Source organism: Hevea brasiliensis, chromosome 2, assembly GCF_030052815.1.
Source record: "Hevea brasiliensis isolate MT/VB/25A 57/8 chromosome 2, ASM3005281v1, whole genome shotgun sequence".
Classification (NCBI taxonomy): Eukaryota; Viridiplantae; Streptophyta; class Magnoliopsida; order Malpighiales; family Euphorbiaceae; genus Hevea; species Hevea brasiliensis.
In genome coordinates, this window is record NC_079494.1 from 71643770 (window position 1) to 71669203 (window position 25434).

The 25434-nt window shown below is 33.6% G+C and overlaps 1 protein-coding gene across 1 annotated transcript; it reads left to right on the forward strand.

The window, feature by feature from the left end:
- The first annotated feature begins 1609 nt into the window (after positions 1 to 1609).
- Positions 1610 to 24801, forward strand: LOC110661882 (stromal processing peptidase, chloroplastic). The gene is made up of 25 exons (XM_021820694.2): positions 1610 to 1774; positions 1864 to 2070; positions 2165 to 2411; positions 3029 to 3273; positions 3878 to 4076; positions 6845 to 6892; positions 7068 to 7175; positions 7290 to 7478; positions 7574 to 7873; positions 8025 to 8126; positions 8920 to 9054; positions 9762 to 9986; positions 11088 to 11291; positions 11411 to 11581; positions 15481 to 15630; positions 19257 to 19394; positions 19578 to 19805; positions 19890 to 20042; positions 20521 to 20647; positions 21508 to 21640; positions 22984 to 23104; positions 23187 to 23267; positions 23604 to 23705; positions 23883 to 24033; positions 24347 to 24801. Exons 2-25 carry the CDS (start codon positions 1874 to 1876, stop codon positions 24436 to 24438), a joined length of 3846 nt encoding a protein of 1281 aa, XP_021676386.2. The 5' UTR covers positions 1610 to 1774; positions 1864 to 1873; the 3' UTR covers positions 24439 to 24801.
- The last annotated feature ends 633 nt before the right edge of the window (positions 24802 to 25434 follow it).

Sequence of the window (25434 nt, forward strand, 5' to 3'; positions counted from 1 at the left end):
AAGTACCTCTTCTTTGACCTTCTAAATATTATTTTAAACCAAGGCCCAATTATATATTTTCCTCCAATTTTTCCTACCAACTAAAGTTAATTAATTTGGTAAGTAAAGGTTTATATATAACTTTTTCTCTTTTCATCATCCTCCAATGCGGGACAAACAACTTCTATCACTTATCAAAAAATTTTCGAATATGAAATAATATTATCATAATATAGTTTTTAATAGCAAAATAAATTTAGTACTTCTTTGCCATAATAACAAAATACTATGATTGTATTTTACCTCCAAATAAAATTGGTTTAAAGAAGTTATAAAAAAATAAAATTAACAAGACACATTATTTTAGTCAATTAAAAATATTATAAATAAAATATAATTATTAAGCTATATTATTTAAGTGAACTAAAATATTATAAATAAAATATAATATGAGAATATAAATTTTTTTAATTTTATAAGTAAAAAATTTATTATTTAATAAAAATCATTGTAAAAAAAACTTAATTTTTTTAAATTATTTTTGATATAAGTTATCGTCATCTATTTAGAGTAAAAAAAATAAAATATTCTAAACCATGTCCTTTTTTATTATTATCTCTTTCTCACTTTTATAAATTATAAAAAATAAGTAACTTTAAAATCTATTACGTTGATTTAGATTCAAATATTTAAGAAGAATAATAATACAAATTCCAACAAATTCTCATTTAAATTCTAATAAAAAAAAATTCAATCCTCACCCAGCTCTTTTTAAGGGTTTATTTAGTACTTTTAAGAGATGTTATTGAGAAGTTTTTTTTTAAATATATTAATTAAAGAATATTAAAATTAATTTAAAATTAAATTTAATAAATTTTAATTACAAGAACATTAAAATGATTAAATAATTTATTTTTTCTCTAAATTACTTTTTGGTAAATGGACTATTTAGATCTTAAAGTTATATCAAATAATTGTATAAGTTTTAAAGTGTTTGGAGTCTAATTAATTTCTTTAATTTAAAAAAAAAATTAAATAAATCTTTTAAATTTTAAAAATAAATTAAATAAGTACTATAAGTTTTTTTGCACAGTCTTAACTAGATTTACATTATAAGTAAATTATAGTTTAATTTTTTTTATTTATTTTTATAAGTTAAATAATTTATGTGTCTTCAAAATAATAAAAATACTTATGTAATTTATTATTAAAATTTAAAAGACTTATTAAATATTTTTTAAAATTTAAAATACTTAATTAAATTTTAAAACACTTTTAAAATTTATATAATTATTAATCTATACTTTAATGGCTAATATAGGCATTTAACTTCACTTTTTTCAACATATGAGATAATGCCTTTTTTTTTTTCCTCTAAAAAGCAATAATCATGGCTCTTCAATTTTAATGTCAAATAGGCACTAACCACATACCCTTCCTAATCACAATAAATTATTTTTTTAGTTTATAAAAAGAAATGTTTATTTATATAATTTTCTTTTAATAATTAGAGAACAAAAATAAAAAATTAGAGTGGATGCCAAACAATCCCTAAATCAAAACGGTCCAAAAGCCGCCCGCTGAGTAGCTGGCAAATTAGCTCTTCGCCATATAAAAAAAAAAAAAGAAAAATCATATCATTCGCAAAAGTTGGGAACTAGGCGTTCTTGATATTTTAGCGTAACTGGAGGAAGAAAAGGAGAAAAAAAAAAAAAATCTTGCAGGAAGAGGATAAAGGAAGAAAGAAAGTAATAGAGGGCTCACCCCATCGATTTTTCTGTGCCGAACAACCAAGGTAATTACTCTTTTTCTTCGTTTGATTTTGTTTCTTCGATTAGTTCCTTTCTTCAATCTTAATTTTCTATGTTTATTTAATTTGTCTAGTGCAATTTCAATGACTGCAAGTTCAACGGCTGTCTCAAGCTCTTTCTTGATGAGCGTTCCTCAAATTCGTACATGTTTCAGTCCTAGGGACGACAGTTATTCAAGAAGCCGGTGGCGGCGGCTCATCCCTATACGGCCAACGCTGCTTTATGCTCCTCCTTTGTCTCAACTCCATCCTAACTCTCTGTCTATCTTTTACCCACAAAGGTATGTTTATTATATTGTTTGATATCAAATTCAAAATTATTCATTTGTCGGAATTTTTTTTGGTTAATGTTAATTTTTTTTTGTTGATTTAAAGATGGCCACATGAAGTTGCTAATGGAGGATCAGGTTCTTGTAGAAGAAAGAAGAATAGTGCGTTGAAAGTTGTTAGCTCCTTGCTTTGTGAAACACAGGCTGATGCTTCTTTTTCACAGCAATATAATTGCATTACCTGCTCACTTAACCACCGTCGAAAGCATTCTAGGATCCCAAGATCTATTTCAGGAGTTTTTATTGACAAATCCACTTTTCATTTGCCTTGCAATTCATTTGATGCTGCTTCTGTAAGTAAACTGTTCCAATTTCCTTATTTGTTTGTTTTTTAGTCTATGACTTTGTTTTGTTTTGTTTATTCTCTGAGCAATTTTGATATTAAAAATGGTATTCTTTCACTACTGGTACATCTTGTGTTGAGAGTTCGTTCACTGTCTTGCTTCTGTTGTATGATATTGATTAAAATTTTCAGTACATGTATATATGATGGTTACTTAGTCGGTACAAATAAGTTAGTGATTGTAGCCTATTTGAGCAGATTCATACTGAGTTGAGCCCAAGCTTACCTTGATTGTTTTTTTAACTGAGATTGAGTGTACTATCATAAGCGTTTATAGCACTCAAGCAGAGCCTGAATTTAGTTAAAGGCTTGGTTTTGCTCTTTCATACTTTTATTTAGAGTGTGTATGTGATTACTAAGAAATAATAATTGCAGCAAAAGACTTGTTTCATATTAGCATTTGTATTATGTAAATTCCTATGTTTGAATCGTAGTAGCTCTGAAGTAGTGATTCCAGTGGATCCCAATCTATTTCCCCTGCACACAATTTGTTCTCAACTCATTCTAGCATTTGCACACATATACAATATATTTTACTATACTGGTTGTAGTCTATCCAATTTTCAGGTGAGCCGTGTTCATGTTCCATATGCATCTGTTGGTCCAAATGAACCACATGCAGCAAGTACTGCCTGTCCAGATGGTATTCTTGAGAGACAAGATTCAGATTTGTTATATCCTGATCGTGAATTAGTAACAGGATTAGCTGAATTTTTAAATGCTGAACTTCCATCTCACCCAAAGTTGTGTCGAGGGCAATTGAAGAATGGTCTTCGTTATCTCATATTGCCAAATAAAGTTCCAGCAAACAGGTATGATTTATGCTTTAAGGATGACCATGCTTGCCAGAAATGCCTTTCAAGGATTTCTGAATTATAGTTATGTTATCAAGTTAGGTGCATTGCTTAATGGAAACCAGACGCTTGATGCACAAGTGGCTTGCCACGTATCAGTACACTTTAGGGTTTCACAGGGAGAAAGCTAATAGCCTAATATTATGAAATGCAAACAGATCAGGTGCCGTGACCAGCAACCTTGAATTTAGTCAAGTAAAAGCCATGTGAAAGGTTAATTATTTCATGACCATTTTGAAGAAATAAACATTGAATGGGATGGCACCAAATAAATGTTCAATGGTGTTCTCTTTCATTTTGCAATCAGTCCGACTTTCAACAAAGGAGACAGTGCATGTTGTGTTTTGGCTGAAAGACAAATAAAAATGTATAAAAAGTTTGCAACTTGAATATTAAAAAGTATAGAGTGAAAAGATTTACTTATTTATATGTGATTAAGGATTTGTTGTAAATTTATGATATATATTCTTATTACATAAATGTTCATGCAAATGTGACAACTCTCTCTGTCTCTGTTTGTTTGTTCATATCTCATTAACATTTTTTTTTTGGGCTAATTTAGGTTTGAAGCACACATGGAAGTCCATGTAGGATCAATAGATGAGGAAGATGATGAGCAAGGAATTGCACATATGATTGAACATGTTGCATTCCTTGGAAGCAAGAAACGTGAGAAACTTCTTGGGACAGGTGCCAGATCTAATGCTTACACTGATTTCCACCATACTGTTTTCCACATCCATTCCCCGACTACTACAAAGGTTTGTCACCATTTTTAGGCATACTTGTGGACATTGTACTACTTTTTTTGGAATGATGATTATTTGCTGAATGAATCTGTGTTGTGGTTTTTCGCCAATGAATAGCTTAGATGGTTTTAACACATATTCTCTAAAGAGGACATTGTGAACTCAAATCTCCACTCCCCAAACTATAAAAGAAAAAGGGGGAAAAAAGAGAAACTCCTTAATCTAACCTTCCTTCTCTTTTTTTTTTTTTTTAAATTATTGGGGGGGTGGGGGTTGATTTTCACCTTGTAGCTTGGTGGCAGCCTTTGATGGGGTTGGAAGAAGTTGAGAACTAATCTGATGCGAACTTTAAGAACAATGCCTTGAAACCCACGAACAGGTTTAGTTCATAATCCCAAGAAAGCCAAAATCAAGTTCAAACACCAAAGAATACCTTGACCTATCAATTATATAGAATTGAAAACCAAGATAATTCAAAGGTAAGGATTCTTGATCCAAATTTTATAATCAAACAAGAACAAAAAATATTAAGATTGTTAAATCCTACAAGATTAATAACTCTTGGAGAATTTAGTTTAGTTCTAGAAAGAACTTAGGAAAAATCCCTCTCTTGTATTAATTTAATCCAAAGTAATGTTCCCCTCAAAAAGCATTAAGTTAGTCTTATATATGCGGCTCAAGCCTTAATTCCCTAAACTAAAAAAAAATAAAATAAAATCCTAAAACTAATAAAAATCTGGAGTGGGCTGCACTCCTACCTAAGGCTCAAAAACACATAAATAACACTCAAAACACATATCTGATAAAAAATAGTTAAATAAAACTATTCAGACTTGTCCTAGATAAAAAAAAAGACACTAAATTTGCATAATAATCCATCAATTCTGTCCAAATATTTCTTGATCATCACCCACGCAAACTTGGATCAAATTAAGCCACTTCCCATCTTCTTATAACCCAAATTTATTGATTTTATTTCCATATTTAGCTTCTTGTGCAACTGCTTCCTCAATCAACTCTTGCATCTTCTTAATTCTAGTCCTTGTGATTGGAGCTTCTTGTGCAATTGCATTTTGAATTATCTCAAGAACATTCCTAGGATCTTGTTGTTCTTGTTGATTTCCATTATCAAATTATCCCCTCCCTCTTCAAAAGGATTCGTCCTCGAATCTTCACCTACATCAAAAGGGGAAAGATCAGCAACATTAAAAGTAGCACTCACATTGTACTGACCAGGAAGATCTAACTTATAAGCATTGTCGTTAATCTTGGCCACCACTTGAAATGGACCATCTCCTCTAGAATGAAGCTTAGACTTCCTTTGCTTTGTGCATGAAATTTCAAGTTTAGATGGAAAGAAGAAGGCTGAATGAACAAGCTAAACAGCACATTGAGAAGAAGAATAAGAGATATGCTGTTCCAGCTAATAAAGGAAGACAGCGAGTTATTTTCCAACTAGGAGATTGGGTTTGGGTGCAGATGAGGTCAGGGTGAACGAGTCATGATCCCGGTTGCTTCACGAGGACGTTCAGTCTAAAGGGGTCGGGAATGATGTGTCCCACATTGGTTCTGCAGGAAGGTCTTGGGTGTTATATATATGGGTTTGCAAACCTCCCCTTTTGAGCTAGCTTTTGAAGTGGAGTTAGGCTGGTTTATACATAGTTATTAAAAGGCGTGCCTGAGGCTCAAGGCTCACCAGGCTCGAATCCTAGCGCCTTATGTGCCTAGGTGAGCGCCTTTGTTCCAGGCACAAGGTTCTAGAAAGGCATGCCTTATTTATTTTCATCTTTAGTGAGCATTTTTATTGGCAAAAAGGACTACTATTTAAATTCAAACCAGCAAACCCAATTCAAGATATATGCCAAAGAAAAAAAAGGAAAAGTATCGCATTTATTTGACTTTTATGGATTTTTTAAATCTTTTACTTTGCGCCTCACCTCGCTAAGGTGCGCGCTTGCACTTTGCGCCTTGCGCCTAGGCTCCAGGACTCCTCAGCGCCTTAGTGCGCCTTGAGCCTTTAATAACTATGGGTTTATATCATAATCCTTCTGTAGAATTTGTACCATGTCGGAGAAATGTAAGAAAATAATATATATGTAGATTTATTTGGTGAATGCACTGAGGATAAGGTAGCTAACACCTTAAGTTCATAAAACATGCATATGCACACAAAATATGGAATATTGCTACAATTGATCTCTTCCAAAGAGTATATGTCAATGCATACTTATGTATACCTGTGTTCATAGAAGAGGGTATATGTCAATGCATACATATGTATACCTGTGTTCATATTGACAACCGCATCACTTATTTTATGTTGATTTCTTATAAAATGGTTTATGCCATATTAATTCATTTTTAGTACTAAGAGAAGTTATATTCTATGTTTTGGGCTTGTCCTCTCCTATGTATGCCTTTGAGTCTGTGTGAAGCATCAAATTTGTTACAAATGTTAAAAATTATGTTTGGGTGATGCCCAATATGGTAGAAATGGATTATTTTAGTCTGTCTGTGCTACATAGGTGAAACAGGATTAACTGGAATACCTCTATTTGTATGTCTTGCTAACAGTCTCAGTGTATGTTCTCAATTTCATTAAGACCAAACCTTATGAAGTTCTTACTAAGTTCAGGTTATTGAAGTGTAGATTCATGTGCATTTGCAGTATAATCTAAGCTGATTCATGCCATGCTTTCTTTTACTTATTTGTTAAATTTGTATTTTGGGCTAATTTAAGTCCTCTGGTATTTATTGATGGGAAATGGGTTCTTTGTCAGGATGCTGATGATGACATACTTCCATCTGTACTGGATGCCTTGAATGAGGTATGGATAAGAACAACTTTGCTATATGTTTAAGATACATGCCATCATTTAACAAAATTTCATTAGTAGGACAACAGATTGCATATGCATCTTTATTGCTTTATTTCGTTATTAGATTTGAATTAATAGTGGGCATTTGGTGTCTCTTGCATGCATTCATTTTTCATGAGGACAGATAGCTTTCCACCCAAAATTCCTTTCCTCTCGAGTAGAAAAGGAACGACGTGCTATTCTTTCAGAATTGCAGATGATGAATACAATAGAATATCGTGTAGATTGCCAGGTAATACCATAGTTTGTTATTGCGTTGGCCATTGGAGCTTGTTAATGTTTTAAAATCGTTGGTTAATATCATTATCATTATGATTTTTTTTAAAAGGTTTTCTTTTGAATACAGTTATTACAACATCTACATTCTGAAAACAAGCTGAGCAAAAGGTTCCCAATTGGATTAGAAGAGCAAATTAAGAAGTGGGATGCAGATAAAATTAGGAAATTCCATGAACGCTGGTACTTCCCTGCAAATGCGACCTTATACATTGTTGGCGACATTGATAGCATCTCAAAGACAGTTCATCAGATTGACGTATGTATCATAATATGTAAAACAATAGTGTCTAGTTTAGTAATTCTTTTACTTCTGAATAAAACAAAGGTTTACAGTCATTTGTTGTTATGCAGACTGTCTTTGGACAGACTGGTCTTGAGAATGAGACAGCTTCTGCACCTACTCCTAGTGCATTTGGTGCAATGGCTAGTTTTCTTGTCCCTAAGCTCTCAGTTGGGCTCTCTGGAAGTTCATCTCCTGAAAAATCATCTAGTTCTATAGATCAATCTAAAATACTGAAAAAGGAAAGGCATGCAGTTCGTCCCCCTGTGCAGCATAATTGGTCTCTCCCTGGACACAATGTACATATGAAGCCACCACAGATTTTTCAGCATGAGTTGCTTCAGAATTTCTCAATTAATATGTTCTGTAAGGTATATATAGTGTTTATATTATCAAAGCCTCCAAATCCATTATGTTCTAACTTCAGTTTTATTGGCCTTTGACTTGGGGTTCTGATACCTTTTTTTCTTTTTTAGTTGTTTAACATTGTTTTTTGGTATTATACTGTGGATTTTGCTGCAGATTCCAGTGAGCAAGGTCCGAACATATGGTGACTTGCGTAATGTTTTGATGAAGAGAATATTTCTATCTGCATTGCATTTTCGCATTAATACACGATACAAGGTATGTGATTGCATTTGTAAAGTTTCAGCCCTTATTTTAAATAAATTGTTTGTAAGCTTATTTGTTGTCATTTTGTCTGATACTGGTTTAGCTTGTTACTAATTGCTGTTTAGGTATAAATTGTACTCTATTTTATTTCTTTTCCATTTGGGTTGTTTGGTTATCATCTTTTCATTTCTTCACATTTTCATATGAAGGACTCAGATTATAAATGTGTTAACTATTTTGTGGACAGTGCTTGAGATTTGAGCTGATCTTATTTTTCATTCTATTAGGTCTTTTACTCTTATCATTTTTGCATGAATATTCATGATGATAATTTATTATATGACAATTGTAACCTGAAATCAAACATTTATAAGTTATGAAGACTGGCTTGTGAGATAATAGAAGGTTGTTAATTGTCTACTTGTTATTTTGTTGCCTGTATGTGTTTCCACAACTTCTACTTTGGTTAGTGCTTTGAAGGTTTCACTTTTTTATTGGAATTTTCAGAGTTTAATCTGCTGTTTGACTGACATTATCAATGATGATTTTTTAAGTTTATTTCTTCTTATGTAGAGAGTGCTTGAGATTTCAGCCGATTATTGCTAGTAGCATTTTGCTTTCTTGCATTTTTTGTCTCTCAATGCTTTTAATGGAAATTAATATGCAGATTAATGGTTGTAAGTTGAAAAACATTTACGAGTTTTATAGATGGTTTCTATTTTGTTGTGTTGCCTGTTTGTTTCAATTCCATATCAGCTAGTTTGTTTAGCGCTTTCTAATTGTTGCTAATTCTGGAAATTTTCAGAGTTCAAATCCGCCATTCACCTCTATTGAATTGGATCATAGTGATTCTGGAAGAGAAGGATGCACTGTCACAACTCTCACAGTAACTGCAGAGCCCAAGAATTGGCAGAGTGCAATTAAAGTTGCTGTTCAAGAGGTTCATACTTGCCTTCACTATCGCAATTAATGCGATTTTGTTGTCTGGAATTGTTCATGCTGGTGGCTTTCAATTTTCATTGGCAAGTTCAGAAAAGTTATTAGAACTTAACTTTTGGTGTTTTGTCAAGGACAAGAAGGGAAAAGTCCAAGTTTCTATGCTTTCTATTATTGGTTTGGTATAGTCAATTGCCAGGATTTTTAGAGATCATGGTTTGTCCGAGCAATTGTTGTGTGTTAAGATTGTGTTCACGGTTTCTTTAGGAGGTTTCTGTTTGTGGCGCATTAAATGGTATTCAGATGGGGCTCTTTTGACTTTAATCTTTCCTCCCTTATGCTTTTGATTACATTTAGGAGGACCACTTGATCTACTTTTTGTAATTATCATCTTCTTTTATTCTATAGATAAATTCTCCTTATGTGTAGAAAAGTGCATCTCTAGTTTTATTCACTTTGGGCTTATTATGACACTTTTGGTTGTGGATGGGAGATAAATTAGTCATTCCTGTAATTTGTTTCTGTGAGTTCCCCCTAATACGCTAACTATGGAAAAAGATGCATTGTTGTATTTGGTGAAATGAATCTAGTAGTTGCCACTATGAAATCTAGTCTCCAGCTTGATGCTGGTAACTTTCCTTGATGATATTGTGACTTGTTTTCTTTTCACTTCTATCCTGGTTGTATCTTTACATATTTTGTTCGGTGCAGGTTCGAAGGCTTAAAGAATTTGGTGTCACTAAGGGTGAATTAACTCGCTACACGGACGCACTTCTAAAAGATAGTGAACATCTTGCAGCTATGATTGATAATGTGTCTTCTGTTGACAATTTGGAATTTATTATGGAGAGTGATGCATTGGGCCATACTGTGATGGATCAGAGACAAGGCCATCAGAGTTTGGTTGCTGTCGCTGGGACAGTCACTCTTGAAGAGGTAATTTTCACTTACAGTGACTACTTGTCAGCTATCAAGCTTTCAAAAGGCTTGATTTGATGTTTGTAGCGGATGCTACCACGAATTTTATTTTGTTATTTTCAAAATTAACAAAATGACTCAAACTCATCGTGTAATAAGAATTGTCTAAAAGATGCAAAAATTAAATATTTCGATGCATAAATTACCTTATTTAGCTTATGAAACAAAAACAATAACAACAATAACAACAACAATTAAGCCTTGATTCCAAACTAGTTGGAGTTGGCTATATGAATCTTTTTTCACCGTTAAGCTCTGTTAGATACTAAGTTTGCATCAATATCCTATAACTTGTAAATCTTTTGATACCACTTCTCTTCATGTCATCTTAGGTCTATCTGTTCCCCTTCTCACTCCTTTCCTTACTAACTTATTACCCTTCCATATTGGGGCATTTGATGCTTTATATTGGACGTGACCGAACCATTTTAATCCACCTTCTCTCATTTTTTCTCCAATATGTGCATCATGCATTCTTGACGGATGTAGTCATTTCTAGGATTTTCATGTCGACTATTTTTTCAATTTTGTGTAACATGCTGTACTTTTGTACTTCCCTGTTCCTGAAAAATATTATTACTTTTAGTAAAACTCTTTTGGTAACTAGCAAATTGTTGAGTGTGGCAAAGAAAGTCAATGGGAAGCTGAGGACCAAGAGAGGAGAATGAAAAAAGGAATAAAATCTAATTGCCCAATGAAGACAATACCGAATTAGGATATGTTATATAGTATTCTACTGATGTGTATGAAGATTTAATACGGTTTATCACCACCTTATGCTGTTGAAATGTAGCATCTAACAGTTTAAATAATGCTAGAAACCTAGATGCTAAAAGACATGTAATCATCCCTCAAGTGAGACTTAAATCATTGAGTGCCTCGCCAACTGCTTTGATATCTTGGCTTGTATCCGGATTGGTGGTGTTGATGAGTTCCATTGGAATATCTTTAAAAATAAGGTGTGAAAGCAAAAGTTATCTTGGATGTTGGATGTCTGGTACTGTATTGCTTTTTCATATTGCCTGGTGTTCTTTCTGAGTATTTATTTTTGTGCTATAGGTTAATTCTATTGGTGCCAAGGTATTAGAATTTATCTCAGATTTTGGAAAACCCACTGCACCACTTCCTGCAGCAATTGTTGCGTGTGTTCCAAATAAAGTGCATATTGATGGACTGGGCGAAACTGAGTTCAAGATATCTCCAAGTGAGATCACTGCTGCCATGAGATCAGGATTGGAGGAACCAATTGAGGCTGAGCCAGAGGTTTCCTTTAAAACTCTGCATACCTTCCATTTTTTGCTGAAGTTATTCAATATTTCTATGGAAACGCCAAATATTGAATTAAACTACATGTTGAGTTCATATATTGTTTGTGCATGCAGCTCGAAGTGCCAAAAGAGCTTATATCTTCATCACAGTTGGAAGAGTTAAGGTTACAACGCCGACCCACCTTTGTGCCATTACTTCCAGAAGTAAATGTCACAAAATTACATGACAAGGACACAGGAATAACTCAACGTCTTCTTTCAAATGGAATTGCTGTAAATTACAAGGTACATGTTCTATTTCTATTTGGTTGGTTGCTGGTTAGTTATAATTAAAGTGACTGTTGGGTTTGGTTTCCTGTGTCTATGCATGTAATTGTAAGTGTGGCTTATTCTTTCAATTCCACCCCCACCCCCCCCCCCCCTTTCCCGGGTACCTTGTTATGGTATGAAAGAAAAAAAAGTGCTGAAACCATCTCAAAACAAATAGCCCTCCAATCCTGTTGCATACATGGCAGACAAACCACTAAAAGATCCAAAAGCAGAAAACCATAAAGAAGCCATGAACACTTTCTTATCCCAGAATTGTGAAAAATACTCGAATTAGTCTCCAGATAACCTTATGCAACGGCAAAAAGTCTACCCCTTTTACTTGAGGTCTCTAATCAATCAACTGAAAATCACCCAAGTTCTGCAGGCCAGCCTATTGCTTCCTACCTGGGAAAATTCTGTTTCAAAGACTTTGTGTAATTGACTAATTGTTCAATTTTAAGCAATGGCTATGGATCTCAGAGTCAGGTGATGTTGCCTTAATAGGCCTTACCACTGGTAACGTGCCAAGACTGTTCACTTTATCAAGTAACAATAATTAGAACAAATAACTTCAACCTCAAAGGAGCACTATCCTTCTGTGTGTGATTTGCAAGGGGGGAACTGGTTGAATTAGCTACATAAATAATAAAAGCACAAACTATAAATATTTTGAAAGGAAAAAAAAAAATGAAGAATCCAAATTCGGAATCCTCCTATCTGTTCGTGGAATTGATATATGGAATTAGACATATTAAGTGACAAAAAAAAAAAAAAGGAAATCCATGATTCTATCATTTAGATTCCTAAAAGAGTGAAGCTTCCATGAGATAATCCTGCATTGGGAATCTAGGTGAGACTATGGTTTACAAATGTTAGGAAGAGAGAGATGCAAGGAAAAACTATACAAAATGGAGTATCTATGTACTATAATTCTCAGAAACTAAGTGGGAATTGTATCCTGTTTTAATTTAAGTCATGTTCCTCCTATTGTTACAAAGATGTTGTAGTTTACTACAAGTCTACAATTCAAGAACGGTATCTAACTACCTTCATCATAAACCATTCAAATTTTAATAATAGCTTAAAATAGGTTGATAATCAATGTCTATCAACTCTTGTTTATGAAAATAGACAATAAACAAAACGTTAAACAAGTAGTTAGACAACCATAAATAAACAAGTCCAGTTGTGAACATAATCAATTTTGAACTCACCTATGTTATGTTCAGTTCATTTATTAAACATGTCTAGAATTTGTGTTTGATCTCTTTGATTCTACTTTTTGAGGTGTTTGATGGGGGATTAAAGCAAGTTTCATTAAAGTCCTGTTAGGTCCAAAATTCACTTTTGGGCTAAATTATGACACAGCTTTTATTTCAGGATCAATTTAACATAATCTTTTCACAGTGATAATAAAAATTAATTTTAATTTTTTTTAAAATATAAAAATGTAGTCTTTAATATTTTTTAATAACAAAAGAAAATTTAAACAGTTCAAATATTAAAAAAAATTCTACTAATAAAGAAAACCTCAAAGTGAAATTTTTTAAATTGAAATCCTTTAAATCTTGGATAAGCAACACGAGGAGCTGTTGGTATTAGCTGGAATTCACAGGCAAAATCATTTTTGTCATGAAACAATAAGACACAAAAGAATAACCTTAGCAACCCCTATATTAGGAGCTGTCAATGGGAACTTTTACAATCGATAGTTTCCCTCTTGCTTTTTGAATTATATGAAAGCTGCTTCTGTAATCAATTCTTTCTGTTGCCTTCTCTGATCTCCCTTATTACTGAAAGCTTCTAGCTACTTCTTGAATGACTTAGTCATTGAATGTCAAGAATCTTCACAATATCAGATTGCTTGACATTCAATGACTATCTTTCACTTATGATGGTGAGAACATCTTTGATCTACAGGATGAGAGGAGAATAGTAACTGGATTTGCGAAGGATATGAGAGTATTTTCTATAGTGCGTAGGCCTGTGTAGATTTTGATCTAAACCGGAAAACCAAACCGATCCGTGCCAATTTGGTTCAATCAGTTTGGTTTTTCAGTCCATTCGGTTTAGTTTGGTTTTTAACTTTAGATATTTTCGGGTTTTTTGGCTCGGTTTGGTTAGTTCAGTGAAACACCGAAAAAATCGAACCAAACAGAAATTCATTTAACCTTTAAAAATGTTGTTGTTTTGTTTATATATATATATATACACACACACACACATATATACATATACATATACATATGTATATGCTATCTTCTTCACTCATTTTCTCCCTCAGTAGCCCAAACCACAGAAAATGATCCCTTTCTCTCCCGTTCTCTGTTCTCTCCCAAATAGCTACCTCTCTCAACAATCCCTTCTTGGCTTCATTCTTCTTCTTCTAGACAAAAACCATCCCCCTCTCTCTCTCTGTAAGTTGACATCCATATGCACAGGCATGCCGAGATCCACACATCCTTTCGTGAACCATCCTGTTCTCTCTTGTAGTTGAGACCCACATGCCTAGGCAAGCTTGAAGACATTGAGAGACACATCTTCAACTCAACTTCGATGTTGTTTGCTCAATCTCATCGATTGTTGAATCGATTGGAGACTTGGAGTTTTATTTCTCTTCTGAATCTTTTTGATTTTGTTGATGTTTTGTTAATCTTTTTTTGCGATTTGATTTTTAAACTTATAAATCATGGCTATGGGATTGAAATTTTTTAATTTGCTTTTTGCTTCTTGTTGGGCATAAAGATATGAATCTGTGCTTGCTGTGGGATTTTGTTGATGTTTTGTTAATCTTGTTTAGGGATTTGATTTTGTAAACTTGCATATCATTGTTGTGGGGTTGAAATTTTTAATTTGCTTTTTGCTTCTTCTTGTTGCGCATAAAGTTACGAATCTGTGCTTGTTAGGCTTTCTGTGGAACGGTGCTTTCATGCTTACTGGGAATCTGTTCAAACCAATGTTCCGAGCTGAACTGATTTGGTTTCTATCTTTATTCGGTTTGGTTTTGGTTGACATTTTATATGAATTTGGTTTTCAGTTTTTCAATTTCGGTAAGGTTAATGCTCTCCCCTAACAGTGCAGCCATTTCAAGGACAAGGTTTTTTATTTTTTTAATTTTTTATAGTTTCAAAATTTTCAAAATGTCATTTAAAAATATAAAAAATATATATTTTAAAATTTTTATTATATAAAAATTTGGATTAAATTAAATCCAAATTAAATGACCGCCCAGTTATTTTTGGGCCAAATTGAGCTTTTACGCTTTGTTGTGTGAATTGGTTTTTTGCAGGCAATTTCTGTACTTTTTACAGCATTTATTTTTTTTTTCTCATCATTATAAAATATTAATCAATAGAAAGAGAATAATATTTTAAGGTGCTTACTTCAGATGTAATGTTATTTTAATCACTACCATACTACCAGTCTAGTAGATTAAAGAAACAGGATGTGGGATCATTTATACTATCTTGACAAGAAATTATAAAATATGTCACTGCCAAGGCTATAGATTAGTTATGTAGAGCACGTTGTGTTCATGCAATGTGTGCCCTTTTTTAATTAAATTTCCAGTTTCAAATATGTATATGTAGTTCTACCCTAGTAACTATCTCTAGATGGTATTGCCACAACACTTATAGTATTTATTTTTGAAGACATTTTGCCATGGTTTGTTTTGAGCATCACCATTAGGCAAAAGGATTTGTGCGTTTGATTGTCCTTTTCTCTTGCATCTTCCAAATGCAAACAAGTGTATGTAATTAATCTCCATATCTCTTTTGCCCCATTCTTTTGTGGATCGATTTTTGCTGGAAGGGCTCCAATCTTCCTCTGTTTAAATTTTTAAAATCTTATACACGTGCTGCACCATTGTACAGATCTCAAAAAGTGAATCCCGGGGAGGTGTAATGCGGCTTATTGTTGGTGGAGGGCGAGCTGTTGAAAGTTCTGAGTCGAAAGGAGCTGTTATTGTGGGCGTTCGAACTCTCAGCGAGGGAGGTCGTGTTGGCAACTTTTCAAGGGAGCAGGTAAATAAACCTACATTCTTCAGTCATTTGATACTTTAGTTTTTATCTAATTTTAATTCCACTAGACTAGATTGCAGTTGTTGTATACGCAAAAGAATTCTTTTAGATAGCTATCAAATATCAATTCTCCAATGTGCTGGATAGATTATTAATGCAGGAAAAGAGATGTTAAAAAATAATCACAAATGCTAATAGTAAAATGAACATATTTACTTCAAGCGGTCAGAGGAAAGGACAACCATTGATATGTTGATATTGGCTACAGGAATCAGCATGCAAAAAGTTCGAAAAAAATATAAGACTTCGATTTTTTTGTTTATCTATTTTTTCAAAGGCACAATGGATGGCTTCAACAGTGGCTTAACATATTAAATTGCACCATATGATCAGGACACTGTTTATGCACAGCATTTAAGCTCTAAATGCCATTTTTATTCAAAAAGTTAAGATTAACTCAACTCAACTCAACTAAGCCTTTATCCCAAAAATTTGGGGTCGGCTATATGGATTCGCTTTTTCCACTCTGAACGATTTTGGGTTAAATCCTCAGAAATGTGTAATACTTCTAAGTCATGTTGTACTACTCTCCTCCAAGTCAATTTAGGTCTACTCCTTTTTTTCTTTCTATCCTCTAACCTAATGTGCTCTACTTGTCTAACTGGAGCCTCCGTATGTCTACGCTTCACATGACCAAACCACCTTAATCTCCCTTCTCTCAACTTATCTTCAATTGGCACCACTCCTACCTTTTCTCTAATACTTTCATTACGGACTTTATCTAGTCTAGTATGGCCACTCATCCACCTTAACATTCTCATCTCTGCAACTCTTAACTTAGATGCATACGACTCTTTCAGTGCCCAACACTCACTACCATATAACATAGCCGGTCGTATGGTCATGCGGTAAAATTTTCCTTTTAATTTATTGGGAATCTTACGATCACATAAAACTCCCGTGGCACGTCTCCACTTCAACCATCCGGCTTTAATCCTATGACTAACATCCTCCTCACATCCCCTATCTACTTGAAGGACTGAGCCTAGATATTTAAAGTGATTACTTTGGAACAATACCACTCCATTCAAACTAACTCTTTCCCTATCACCAGTTTGGCCTTCACTGAACTTGCAATGCATGTATTCTGTCTTCGTTCTACTTAACTTAAAACCCTTTGACTCTAGAGTACTTCTCCAAAGTTCTAGCTTCTTATTGACTCCTTCTCGTGTCTCATCTATCAGAACAATATCATCCGCAAACATCATGCACCAAGGAATACTCTCTTGTATATGTTTCGTCAGTTCATTTAAAACTAATGTAAAAAGGTAAGGGCTTATGGCTGATCCTTGGTGTAATCCAATTGAGATCGGAAAATCTCTTGTGTCCCCTCCCACTGTGCGCACAATAGTAGTTGCTCCTTCATACATATCTTTCAATACTTGTATGTACCTAATAGATACCCTCTTTTGTTCTAACACATTCCATAAGACCTCTCTTGGAACACTATCATAAGTCTTCTCCAAATCAATAAAAACCATGTGTAGATCTTTCTTCCCATCTCTATATTTCTCCATCAAGCTTCTAATGAGAAAGATTGCTTCCATAGTTGAACGACCGGGCATGAAACCAAATTGATTGAGAGAGATAGAAGTATCATGACGTAGTCGATGCTCCACAACTCTCTCCCACAACTTCATAGTATGGCTCATGAGTTTAATTCCCCTATAGTTTGAGCAACTCTGTATGTCTCCCTTATTTTGAAAAATAGGTACTAAAATACTCTTCCTCCATTCATCAGGCATTTTCTTTGAGTTTAGAATTTTATTAAATAATTTAGTTAACCATGCCACTCCCATATCTCCCAAATACTTCCACACTTCAATTGGTATTTCATCGGGTCCACAGGCTTTACCCACTTTCATTCTCTTAAGTGCTTCCTTTACTTCTAAAGATCTAATCCTTCTAGTATAATTTACATTCTTTTCTATTGTTCTATAATCTATATTCACGCTATTTCCATTTTGACTATTATTAAAGAGATCATTAAAATAATTTCTCCATCTTTCTTTAATGTCCTCATCTTTCACCAACACTTTTCCTTCTTTATCCTTAATGCACCTAACTTGATTGAGATCTTGACATTTCCTTTCTCTACTCCTTGCTAATCTATAAATATCTTTCTCCCCTTCTTTAGTTCCAAGTTTCTCATATAACTTTTCAAAAGCCTGTGCTCTTGCTTGACTAACTGCCTTTTTTGCCTCTTTCTTTGCTATATTGTACTGTTAATATACCTCATTATTATCACATTTAGGTAATTTCTTATACCATTCCCTTTTTCTCTTCACTGCCTTTTGTACTTCCTCATTCCACAACTATCTCTCTTTTGAGGGTGGTCTATATCCTTTAGACTCTCCAAGTACTTTTCTAGCTACTTCTCTAATCTTTGATGCCATCTGTATCCACATATCATTGGCCTCCATATCTAGCTTCCATACTTCGGACTCGAGAAGTTCATTTTTGAACTTCACTTGCTTTACTCCTTTGAACTCCCACCACTTTGTTCGAGCTACACTATTTCTTCTGACCTTACTTGAATTGTTCTTAAACTTGACATCCAAGACCACCAATCTATGTTGACTTGTTAAAGCCTCTCCTGGAATGACCTTGCAATCCTTGCATAGAGCTTTATTTGTCTTCCTGGTTAAGAGGAAGTCGATTTGGCTTCTATGCTGCCCACTTTTGAAAGTCACTAAATGTGACTCTCTTTCTATAAAGTAGGTATTTGCTAGTATTAGGTCGTATGCCATAGCAAAATCCAGGATACTTTTTCCCTCCTCATTTCGATTGCCAAAACCAAAACCTCCATGAACATTCTCATAACCTTGCCTATCACTTCCTACATGTCCATTCAAGAAAAAGACACCATTTTTGATGCTTTTGGAAAAAAAAAAAAGTTCAGAAAAGGTTGTTTTATTATTTTAGGATTCTTATAACTAAAACTTATCAAATTTAATTTTAAATCATTTTTAATATTCTCTAACAATATATTTAAAAGAACACTTTTCTCAACAACAATTCTAACAATAATGCCAAACAGACCCTTTATATTTTCAATGTGAAATATCTCAACACTCCCCTCTCAAGTGCAACCATACGGTTGTCACTTGACAATTAGTTAGTATGAATCTAGTACGGGCTCAATCTTATAGCCTTATGAATGGCTAAGACACATAACTGAATCTAGCTCCGATGCCTTTTAAAATTTGGAGAAAGTATTGGACATTTTACACTTTAATTCATTTTTAATACAAGCTTATACAAGTGATTGAGTTGCTTACACATCGCAATGATTAGCCAATTTAATGTTAGAATTCAACTATTTATATTATGCCCTTTCATTATGTATATTTTCTACGTGAAATTTCCCAACAGCATTAGAATGGGTTATTGACTTTAAGGTGTGGCGTATAGCTGGTGAAATCTTAATTACTTCTACCTTCTCTGAAGTTAAATGCAAATTATAACACGCCACAAGGTTGCACTGTACTTCTCTAACACTGGGAACTCCTTAGTTGCCTAATTTTCCTTATGTAAGATGCTGATACACATGTAATATGCTTCTTCAGGTAGAACTTTTTTGCGTGAATCACTTGATAAATTGCTCGTTGGAGTCAACAGAGGAATTCATATGTATGGAGTTCCGTTTTACTTTACGAGAAAATGGGATGCGAGCAGCATTTGAGCTACTTCATATGGTGCTTGAGGTAATACGCTTTATCAACCATATAGGCCAATCCATAAAAACATTGGGGCTTTCTTTTCTGATATGTTGTCCACTTTTTTTCTATAATTGTTATTATTACTACTCTTTTGGTTGGTTGCCGCATTTTACTTCAAAATACTGATTTTGTTTCCATCAACTGAATATTTATCTTTCTGTGCCTCAGCATAGCGTTTGGCTGGATGATGCATTTGATAGAGCAAGACAATTATATTTGTCATACTACCGGTCCATTCCCAAAAGCTTGGAACGTGCAACTGCTCACAAACTCATGATGGCAATGTTGAATGGAGATGAACGATTTGTTGAACCAACGCCACTATCATTACAAAATTTAACACTGAAATCCGTAAAGGATGCCGTGATGAATCAGTTTGTAGGCGGTAACATGGAGGTATATAATTATTTGTAAATAATGCTGAACATTCACACGTGGATGCAAGATTTCTTGTCATTTTAAGTGCGCGTCTGTTCTTAGGTAAGCATTGTTGGGGACTTCTCAGAGGAAGAGATTGAGTCTTGTATTATTGATTACCTGGGCACAGTTAGAGCAACAAGAGGTTCCAACAGAGAAAAAGAATTTAGTCGAGTCGTTTTCCGACCATCGCCATCTGATTTACAGTTTCAACAAGTAAGAACTAAAGTAGATTTTTTTTTTGAAATAGTAAGAAGTAAAGTTATTTTTACTGTAACTTGCATTTCTCATTTTTGGATATTGGATCTGGAATTCCTGATATTTCTATAAAATTTAAGGGTTAGCATTACTAGTAGGCTCTCAACTCTTAATATTATTAGCTCAGAAAGGCTTGCTGAAAGATCGGGACAAGACTAAGTCCTACTAGATCTTTGGCTCATTGAGTTGCGTCAAAATTAAGCTCACCTTGAGCTCTGCATGTTTGTGACAGAGCCAGGTCTGAAATCAGATAGCTATTGGCTTGCCTTGGGTTGGCTTGTTTGCAGTCTTTAGCATGTAGCATATTAGCTGATAAAGGCTCTCTCTCTCTCTCTCTCTCTCTCTCTCTCTCTCTCACTGGTGTTTGCAAAATTAATTTAACTTCTGCCCTTTATTTTGATGATATGGGTATTTAAACATTTTTGGATTTATCCAGGTATTCTTAAAGGATACAGATGAGAGAGCATGTGCATACATTGCTGGTCCTGCTCCCAATCGTTGGGGTTTTACAGTTGATGGAAAAGACTTGTTTGAGTCAATCAGTGACTTTTCAGCTGCACCAGGTATTGTTTTGGCCTCATAATTAGAATTGAATAAGAAATTTGAGTCTTATATTTATCCTTCTAATACCTTAAAAATTTTACAAATGCGCAAGTGATCTAAAGAGATTACAAAGGAAGAAGAAAAAGAGGAAAGGATTTTTATTGCTAATTATTGGGAAATCACATTTCTAAGGTTGAGAAGGAATGTTTTCAAGTTGATTTGTAGCATGGGTAGTTTGGAACATGGATGAAGAATAGTGGGTTCTGCTCTGAGAATTTTCACCTTTGTGCGTACCGAGCCCTGGCTTGGCTTTTTTTTCCTATGCTTAACCTTTATTTGTGCTTGTAAGAAAGTAACTGCTTCAGAGCCTCACTCTGCATAATGATGTCTTTAATAAAGTTTTTACCATTAAAGTATGAATGAGTTGAGAATTGTATGGAAATCTGGTGGTAATTTATGATGTTATAAAATAATAAGGATATATGTGGTAAATCTGTTTTGTTTTTAGTTAGCATAATGATACGAAGAATCATAAGTAATGTTGCTTCACTCTTTAAAAGATATAGGTTGTGTTTGTAATATCTGCTTTAAAATTTTACAGATTGCATCGCTTTGTGATTGCAATCTAAATTGAAAGTTTTTATGTTGTGTATGGAATAAGATGATTGGTAAGTGTAAAAGATGTAAACTAATTTTGGGTTAGGTTCCTTTGTGAATGTTATATGGTATTTATCCAAAGCCAAGAAAAAGATAACTTTGGCTTTCTTCTTAAAGTTTTCTCTGCTAGCAAGTTGAAATCTTGTCCTTTTTTTTCTTTTTTCTTTTTTTCTTTTCATATTTACCTGAACTGAGATATCATAGTTGGACTATGGCTTTGCAGTTACACCACCAAAATCAGAGGACCAATTGGTAGAAGGGAAGGATGTTCAGAAAGATTCACAAAGAAAACTTCGCAGTCATCCACTTTTTTTTGGCATAACAATGGGGCTGCTTGCTGAGATCATAAATTCAAGGTAATATTTCAAAAAATTTCGGAACTTTTTTCACAAGCCCTTTTTGTCCCTTTTGTTTTGGGAGCAAAATATAAAGCACTGTAGGAAAATAACTTTCCCTGTCATGGGAAAATACTCTTCAAATTTGGGAAAATCACTTCCTGTCTCAAGATTGGGAAGTCATTTTCCCTAATGATTACTTGATTATCATTGGTCCTTTTTTCTGGTTGTGAGCAAGGCTTTTGGATTGCCGCCAAATTAGTCTTTTTTTTTTTTTTCCCACTTTGTTTTTGATAATGAGTTTTATTATTATTTTTTTACTATTCTTTAATTGATATCTTGTTATGAATTTAATTAGTTTTTCTATAACTGATCTTTTTTTACCCAAAACAATTAAAAGATAAGTGAAATTATTATTATTGAGTTAAAAATATCACTATTTGTTTTTTCTTATTATTATTTTTATCATCTTTCTATAGATAATGATGGTTTAATTTAATTTTGGACATGAAATAAAGAAAATTGATTATTATTAGTGTGCATCAAACATTAGAAAAATTTTTCCAGCTGGTTTCTATTGTATAGCCAAACAACAGAAAATATTTTCAGCAGACAAGTTATTTTCTGTGAGACAAACGGAGCCTAAGTCACTTTTCTTATTGTAAATACTTGCAATTGTGTTAATTTTTAGTTAATTTAAAATTATAATCTTAAGAAAATTCATCGTTGGATCTGTGAGTCTTACCAATAGTTTATTTTTTTTTTCCTTAAAAAAAAAAGAATTTACTGATTTTAATCTTGCTGGTGCCAAAGTTATGTCTCCAATTAAAGGATGAAAGTGAATGAGGGCTGATCAAAATAACACATGGCTAAAGAACATTGACTGTTTTGGAAGGAGTGGTCCCTGAGTGACAAAAGTTAGCTAAAGAAAGTGGCTTCATTCCTCAGCAGCAATCAAAAGCCTGGCCCAAACAGCATTATCTCCACATGGTGCCTCAGCAGCCATAAAAATGAATCGACAGACCCATGAATGGTGCTGTTTTTAAAAGCATCATTTTAGGAAGCCTGAGGGGCAAAATGGAGCTAATAACCTGGGTTTTACTGCTGGAAAGAACTGTTCAGAGCACTACAGTTTAATGATGTGTTCAAACTTCAAAGCGCCATTCATCTAATACATCCATTTTAATGGAATTGTATGCATGAGTGGCATATGACCCTCAGAGGTCATGTAGGTTATAGAAAGTTATGGGTAGTTTTGTTTCCATAACCTTTCCTGATAACTTCCATTGGCTTCTTATATTGTGGCCATCATAGCTAAGCAATATTTGTGTAGATTTATTTATTGAATTTATTCTTTTGTACAGGCTTTTCACCACAGTCAGAGATTCTCTTGGATTAACGTACGATGTGTCATTTGAGTTAAGCCTATTTGATAGGCTTAAGCTTGGATGGTATGTGATATCTGTAACATCAACTCCAGGCAAGGTGGGTTTCATTTCCTTATATTTGCATTTAGTTCTTTTATCATTCCTATGGTACTCACCAGTTTGGTCCCATGAACATACAGGTATATAAAGCTGTTGATGCATGTAAGAGTGTTCTAAGAGGGTTGCATAGCAACAAAATTTCACAAAGGGAGTTGGACAGGGTTAGTTTACCGATCTGTCAAATACTGGTTGTATACCTCTGTAATTGACCCTTTTTATTTTCTAGTATAAGAATGCATTTGAAACAAACATGTTCAATGGCTTATGTGAACTTGATGTCACCCTTAATTAACAACTTGTTTTGGGATTAACTTATAAGCAATTTTATTATTGTTTTTATTTTCTTTGTGAATAGTTATATTTGTAATATATATATATATATATATATATATATCTATCTTCCTGGAATAGAATAGGAGCGTCTATTATTTCTGCTGTTTTCCATTTTGTGTTCTTGATGGATGTGAAGATCATACATACATCTTTTGGAATCGCAGGCTAAACGTACACTTCTTATGAGACATGAAGCTGAAATCAAGTCAAATGTCTATTGGCTTGGATTGCTAGCTCACTTGCAAGCTTCTTCAGTTCCCAGGAAGGTAAAATCATAATCTTGAAGCTTAGCATTCTATTCTTGAGCTGTATCATCCTCTGGATACAATTGGATGTTACACCTATAAAATTTGTTAGAACAGTCTATTAAAATTCCCTTGTTATTTCTTATGGAAAATGTGAAATTAACAATTTGTCTTTTCTTTGTTGTTCTGGTGTTTCAGGAAATTTCATGTATTAAAGATCTCACTTCACTATATGAAGCGACCACTATTGAGGACATATATCTCGCATATGAACAGTTGAAGGTGGATGAGGATTCTTTATATTCATGCATTGGGGTAGCTGGCAGTCAAGCTGGTGACGAGATTACTGGTAAGTGTGCAGAGTTGCAATTTGTTCAATGTTGCTGTTTTGTGCTTCTCATTTCCAGTATCTTAGGATTAATGTCAACCAGAATAAGTGGAATAAGTACCCATTGGAATCTAGCTATTAAGGTTTGAAACGTTTGAACTTTGAAACCTGCACTTCATTTCTGAACTGACATCTTCTCTGGGGGTACACCATAAATTTTATTTTTTTTGGTTTTTTTTTTTCACACTGCTGCCTCATTTAATTAGATTAGGTACTATTGAAATTTCTAGTCCCATGAGTTATTTCCTGTACCTGACAAGTTCATGCTTTGCAGCTCCCTTGGAAGTGGAAGAGACAGATGACAGCTTTCAGGGAGCTATTCCTGTGGGGCGTGGTTTATCTACTATGACAAGGCCAACAACCTGACCTTCCTGGATATCAGTGTGGTTATCTGCCATTAAGGTATGGTGCCTTCCTGGATTCACTTGTATGCTTTATTGGAAACACAGACTTCAGCATTTCCATGCGAGTGTTTCAACTGATGTGTGCCTCCCCTTTCTCACATTACAATTAGCTAGCTCGTAAGTGTTAAAATAAGGTCATCTGCATTGTTAAACCTACTTGAAACCATTGGAATGGATATACACTACAGTGTAGTTGGTGTACAGATGCTAATCATTTAACTACGTGAGATTCATAGTTTACACAGAAGCCACTGTCAAATTGTAAATTAAAAAATTGTGTACCGTTTAGAGGCTATTATAAATGAAGCTCGCTCTTGCATTTAAATGTTTGTATTTTAAATTCTCTGTTCTGCATGTTTTTTTATTTATTATGCTAGGTTAAAGACTTGCCAATTATGTTTTGATTTCTAATTTTAACAATTTTTTCTCGGTTTAAAATATTAATAGTAAATTTATTTAACAATCAAAATAAAATTCACAAATATTTACATTAGATGAAATTTTTGTTTTCAAATTGTGGGTCTAAAATTGTAATTAAAATCCTATTTTTGAAAATTCTAAGGTTGATATATATGAGTTTTCGCAATTAAAATAATGTCTTCATCAAACGGAAGTACCTCTAATTGAAAAGTAACCTTTAAAATTGAGGTAAAATTATTAAAATTAAAGTATAGAATATAATTATAAAAATGTGAAAAGGTTTAACTTTTTATCTAAGCCTATTATTCTATTTACAATAAGTCATGTTTTTAAATATCAAATTTATTATTTTTGTAGTGGACATTGGCTTTCTAATTCGCGAACAATTGGATAAAGGAATTAAAACGTTAATGAAACTGGGGAATCGATTAGTAATTATAATTTGACTTAAGGGGCAATTAATGATTTATTTTAAATTTTTAGTTTTTTGTGTTTATGTCGTGAGTATTTTAAAAGCCGTTTCAATAAATTGCATGTT

Excerpts from the sequence above, each read along its gene's own strand:
- LOC110661882 (XM_021820694.2), top strand. The coding sequence starts at position 1,874 with ATGACTGCAAGTTCAACGGCTGTCTCAAGCTCTTTCTTGATGAGCGTT. Across the intron at positions 23,105-23,186 it reads TAACATCAACTCCAGGCAAG|GTATATAAAGCTGTTGATGC; the intron begins GTGGGTTTCATT and ends ATGAACATACAG. Across the intron at positions 24,034-24,346 it reads AGCTGGTGACGAGATTACTG|CTCCCTTGGAAGTGGAAGAG; the intron begins GTAAGTGTGCAG and ends CATGCTTTGCAG.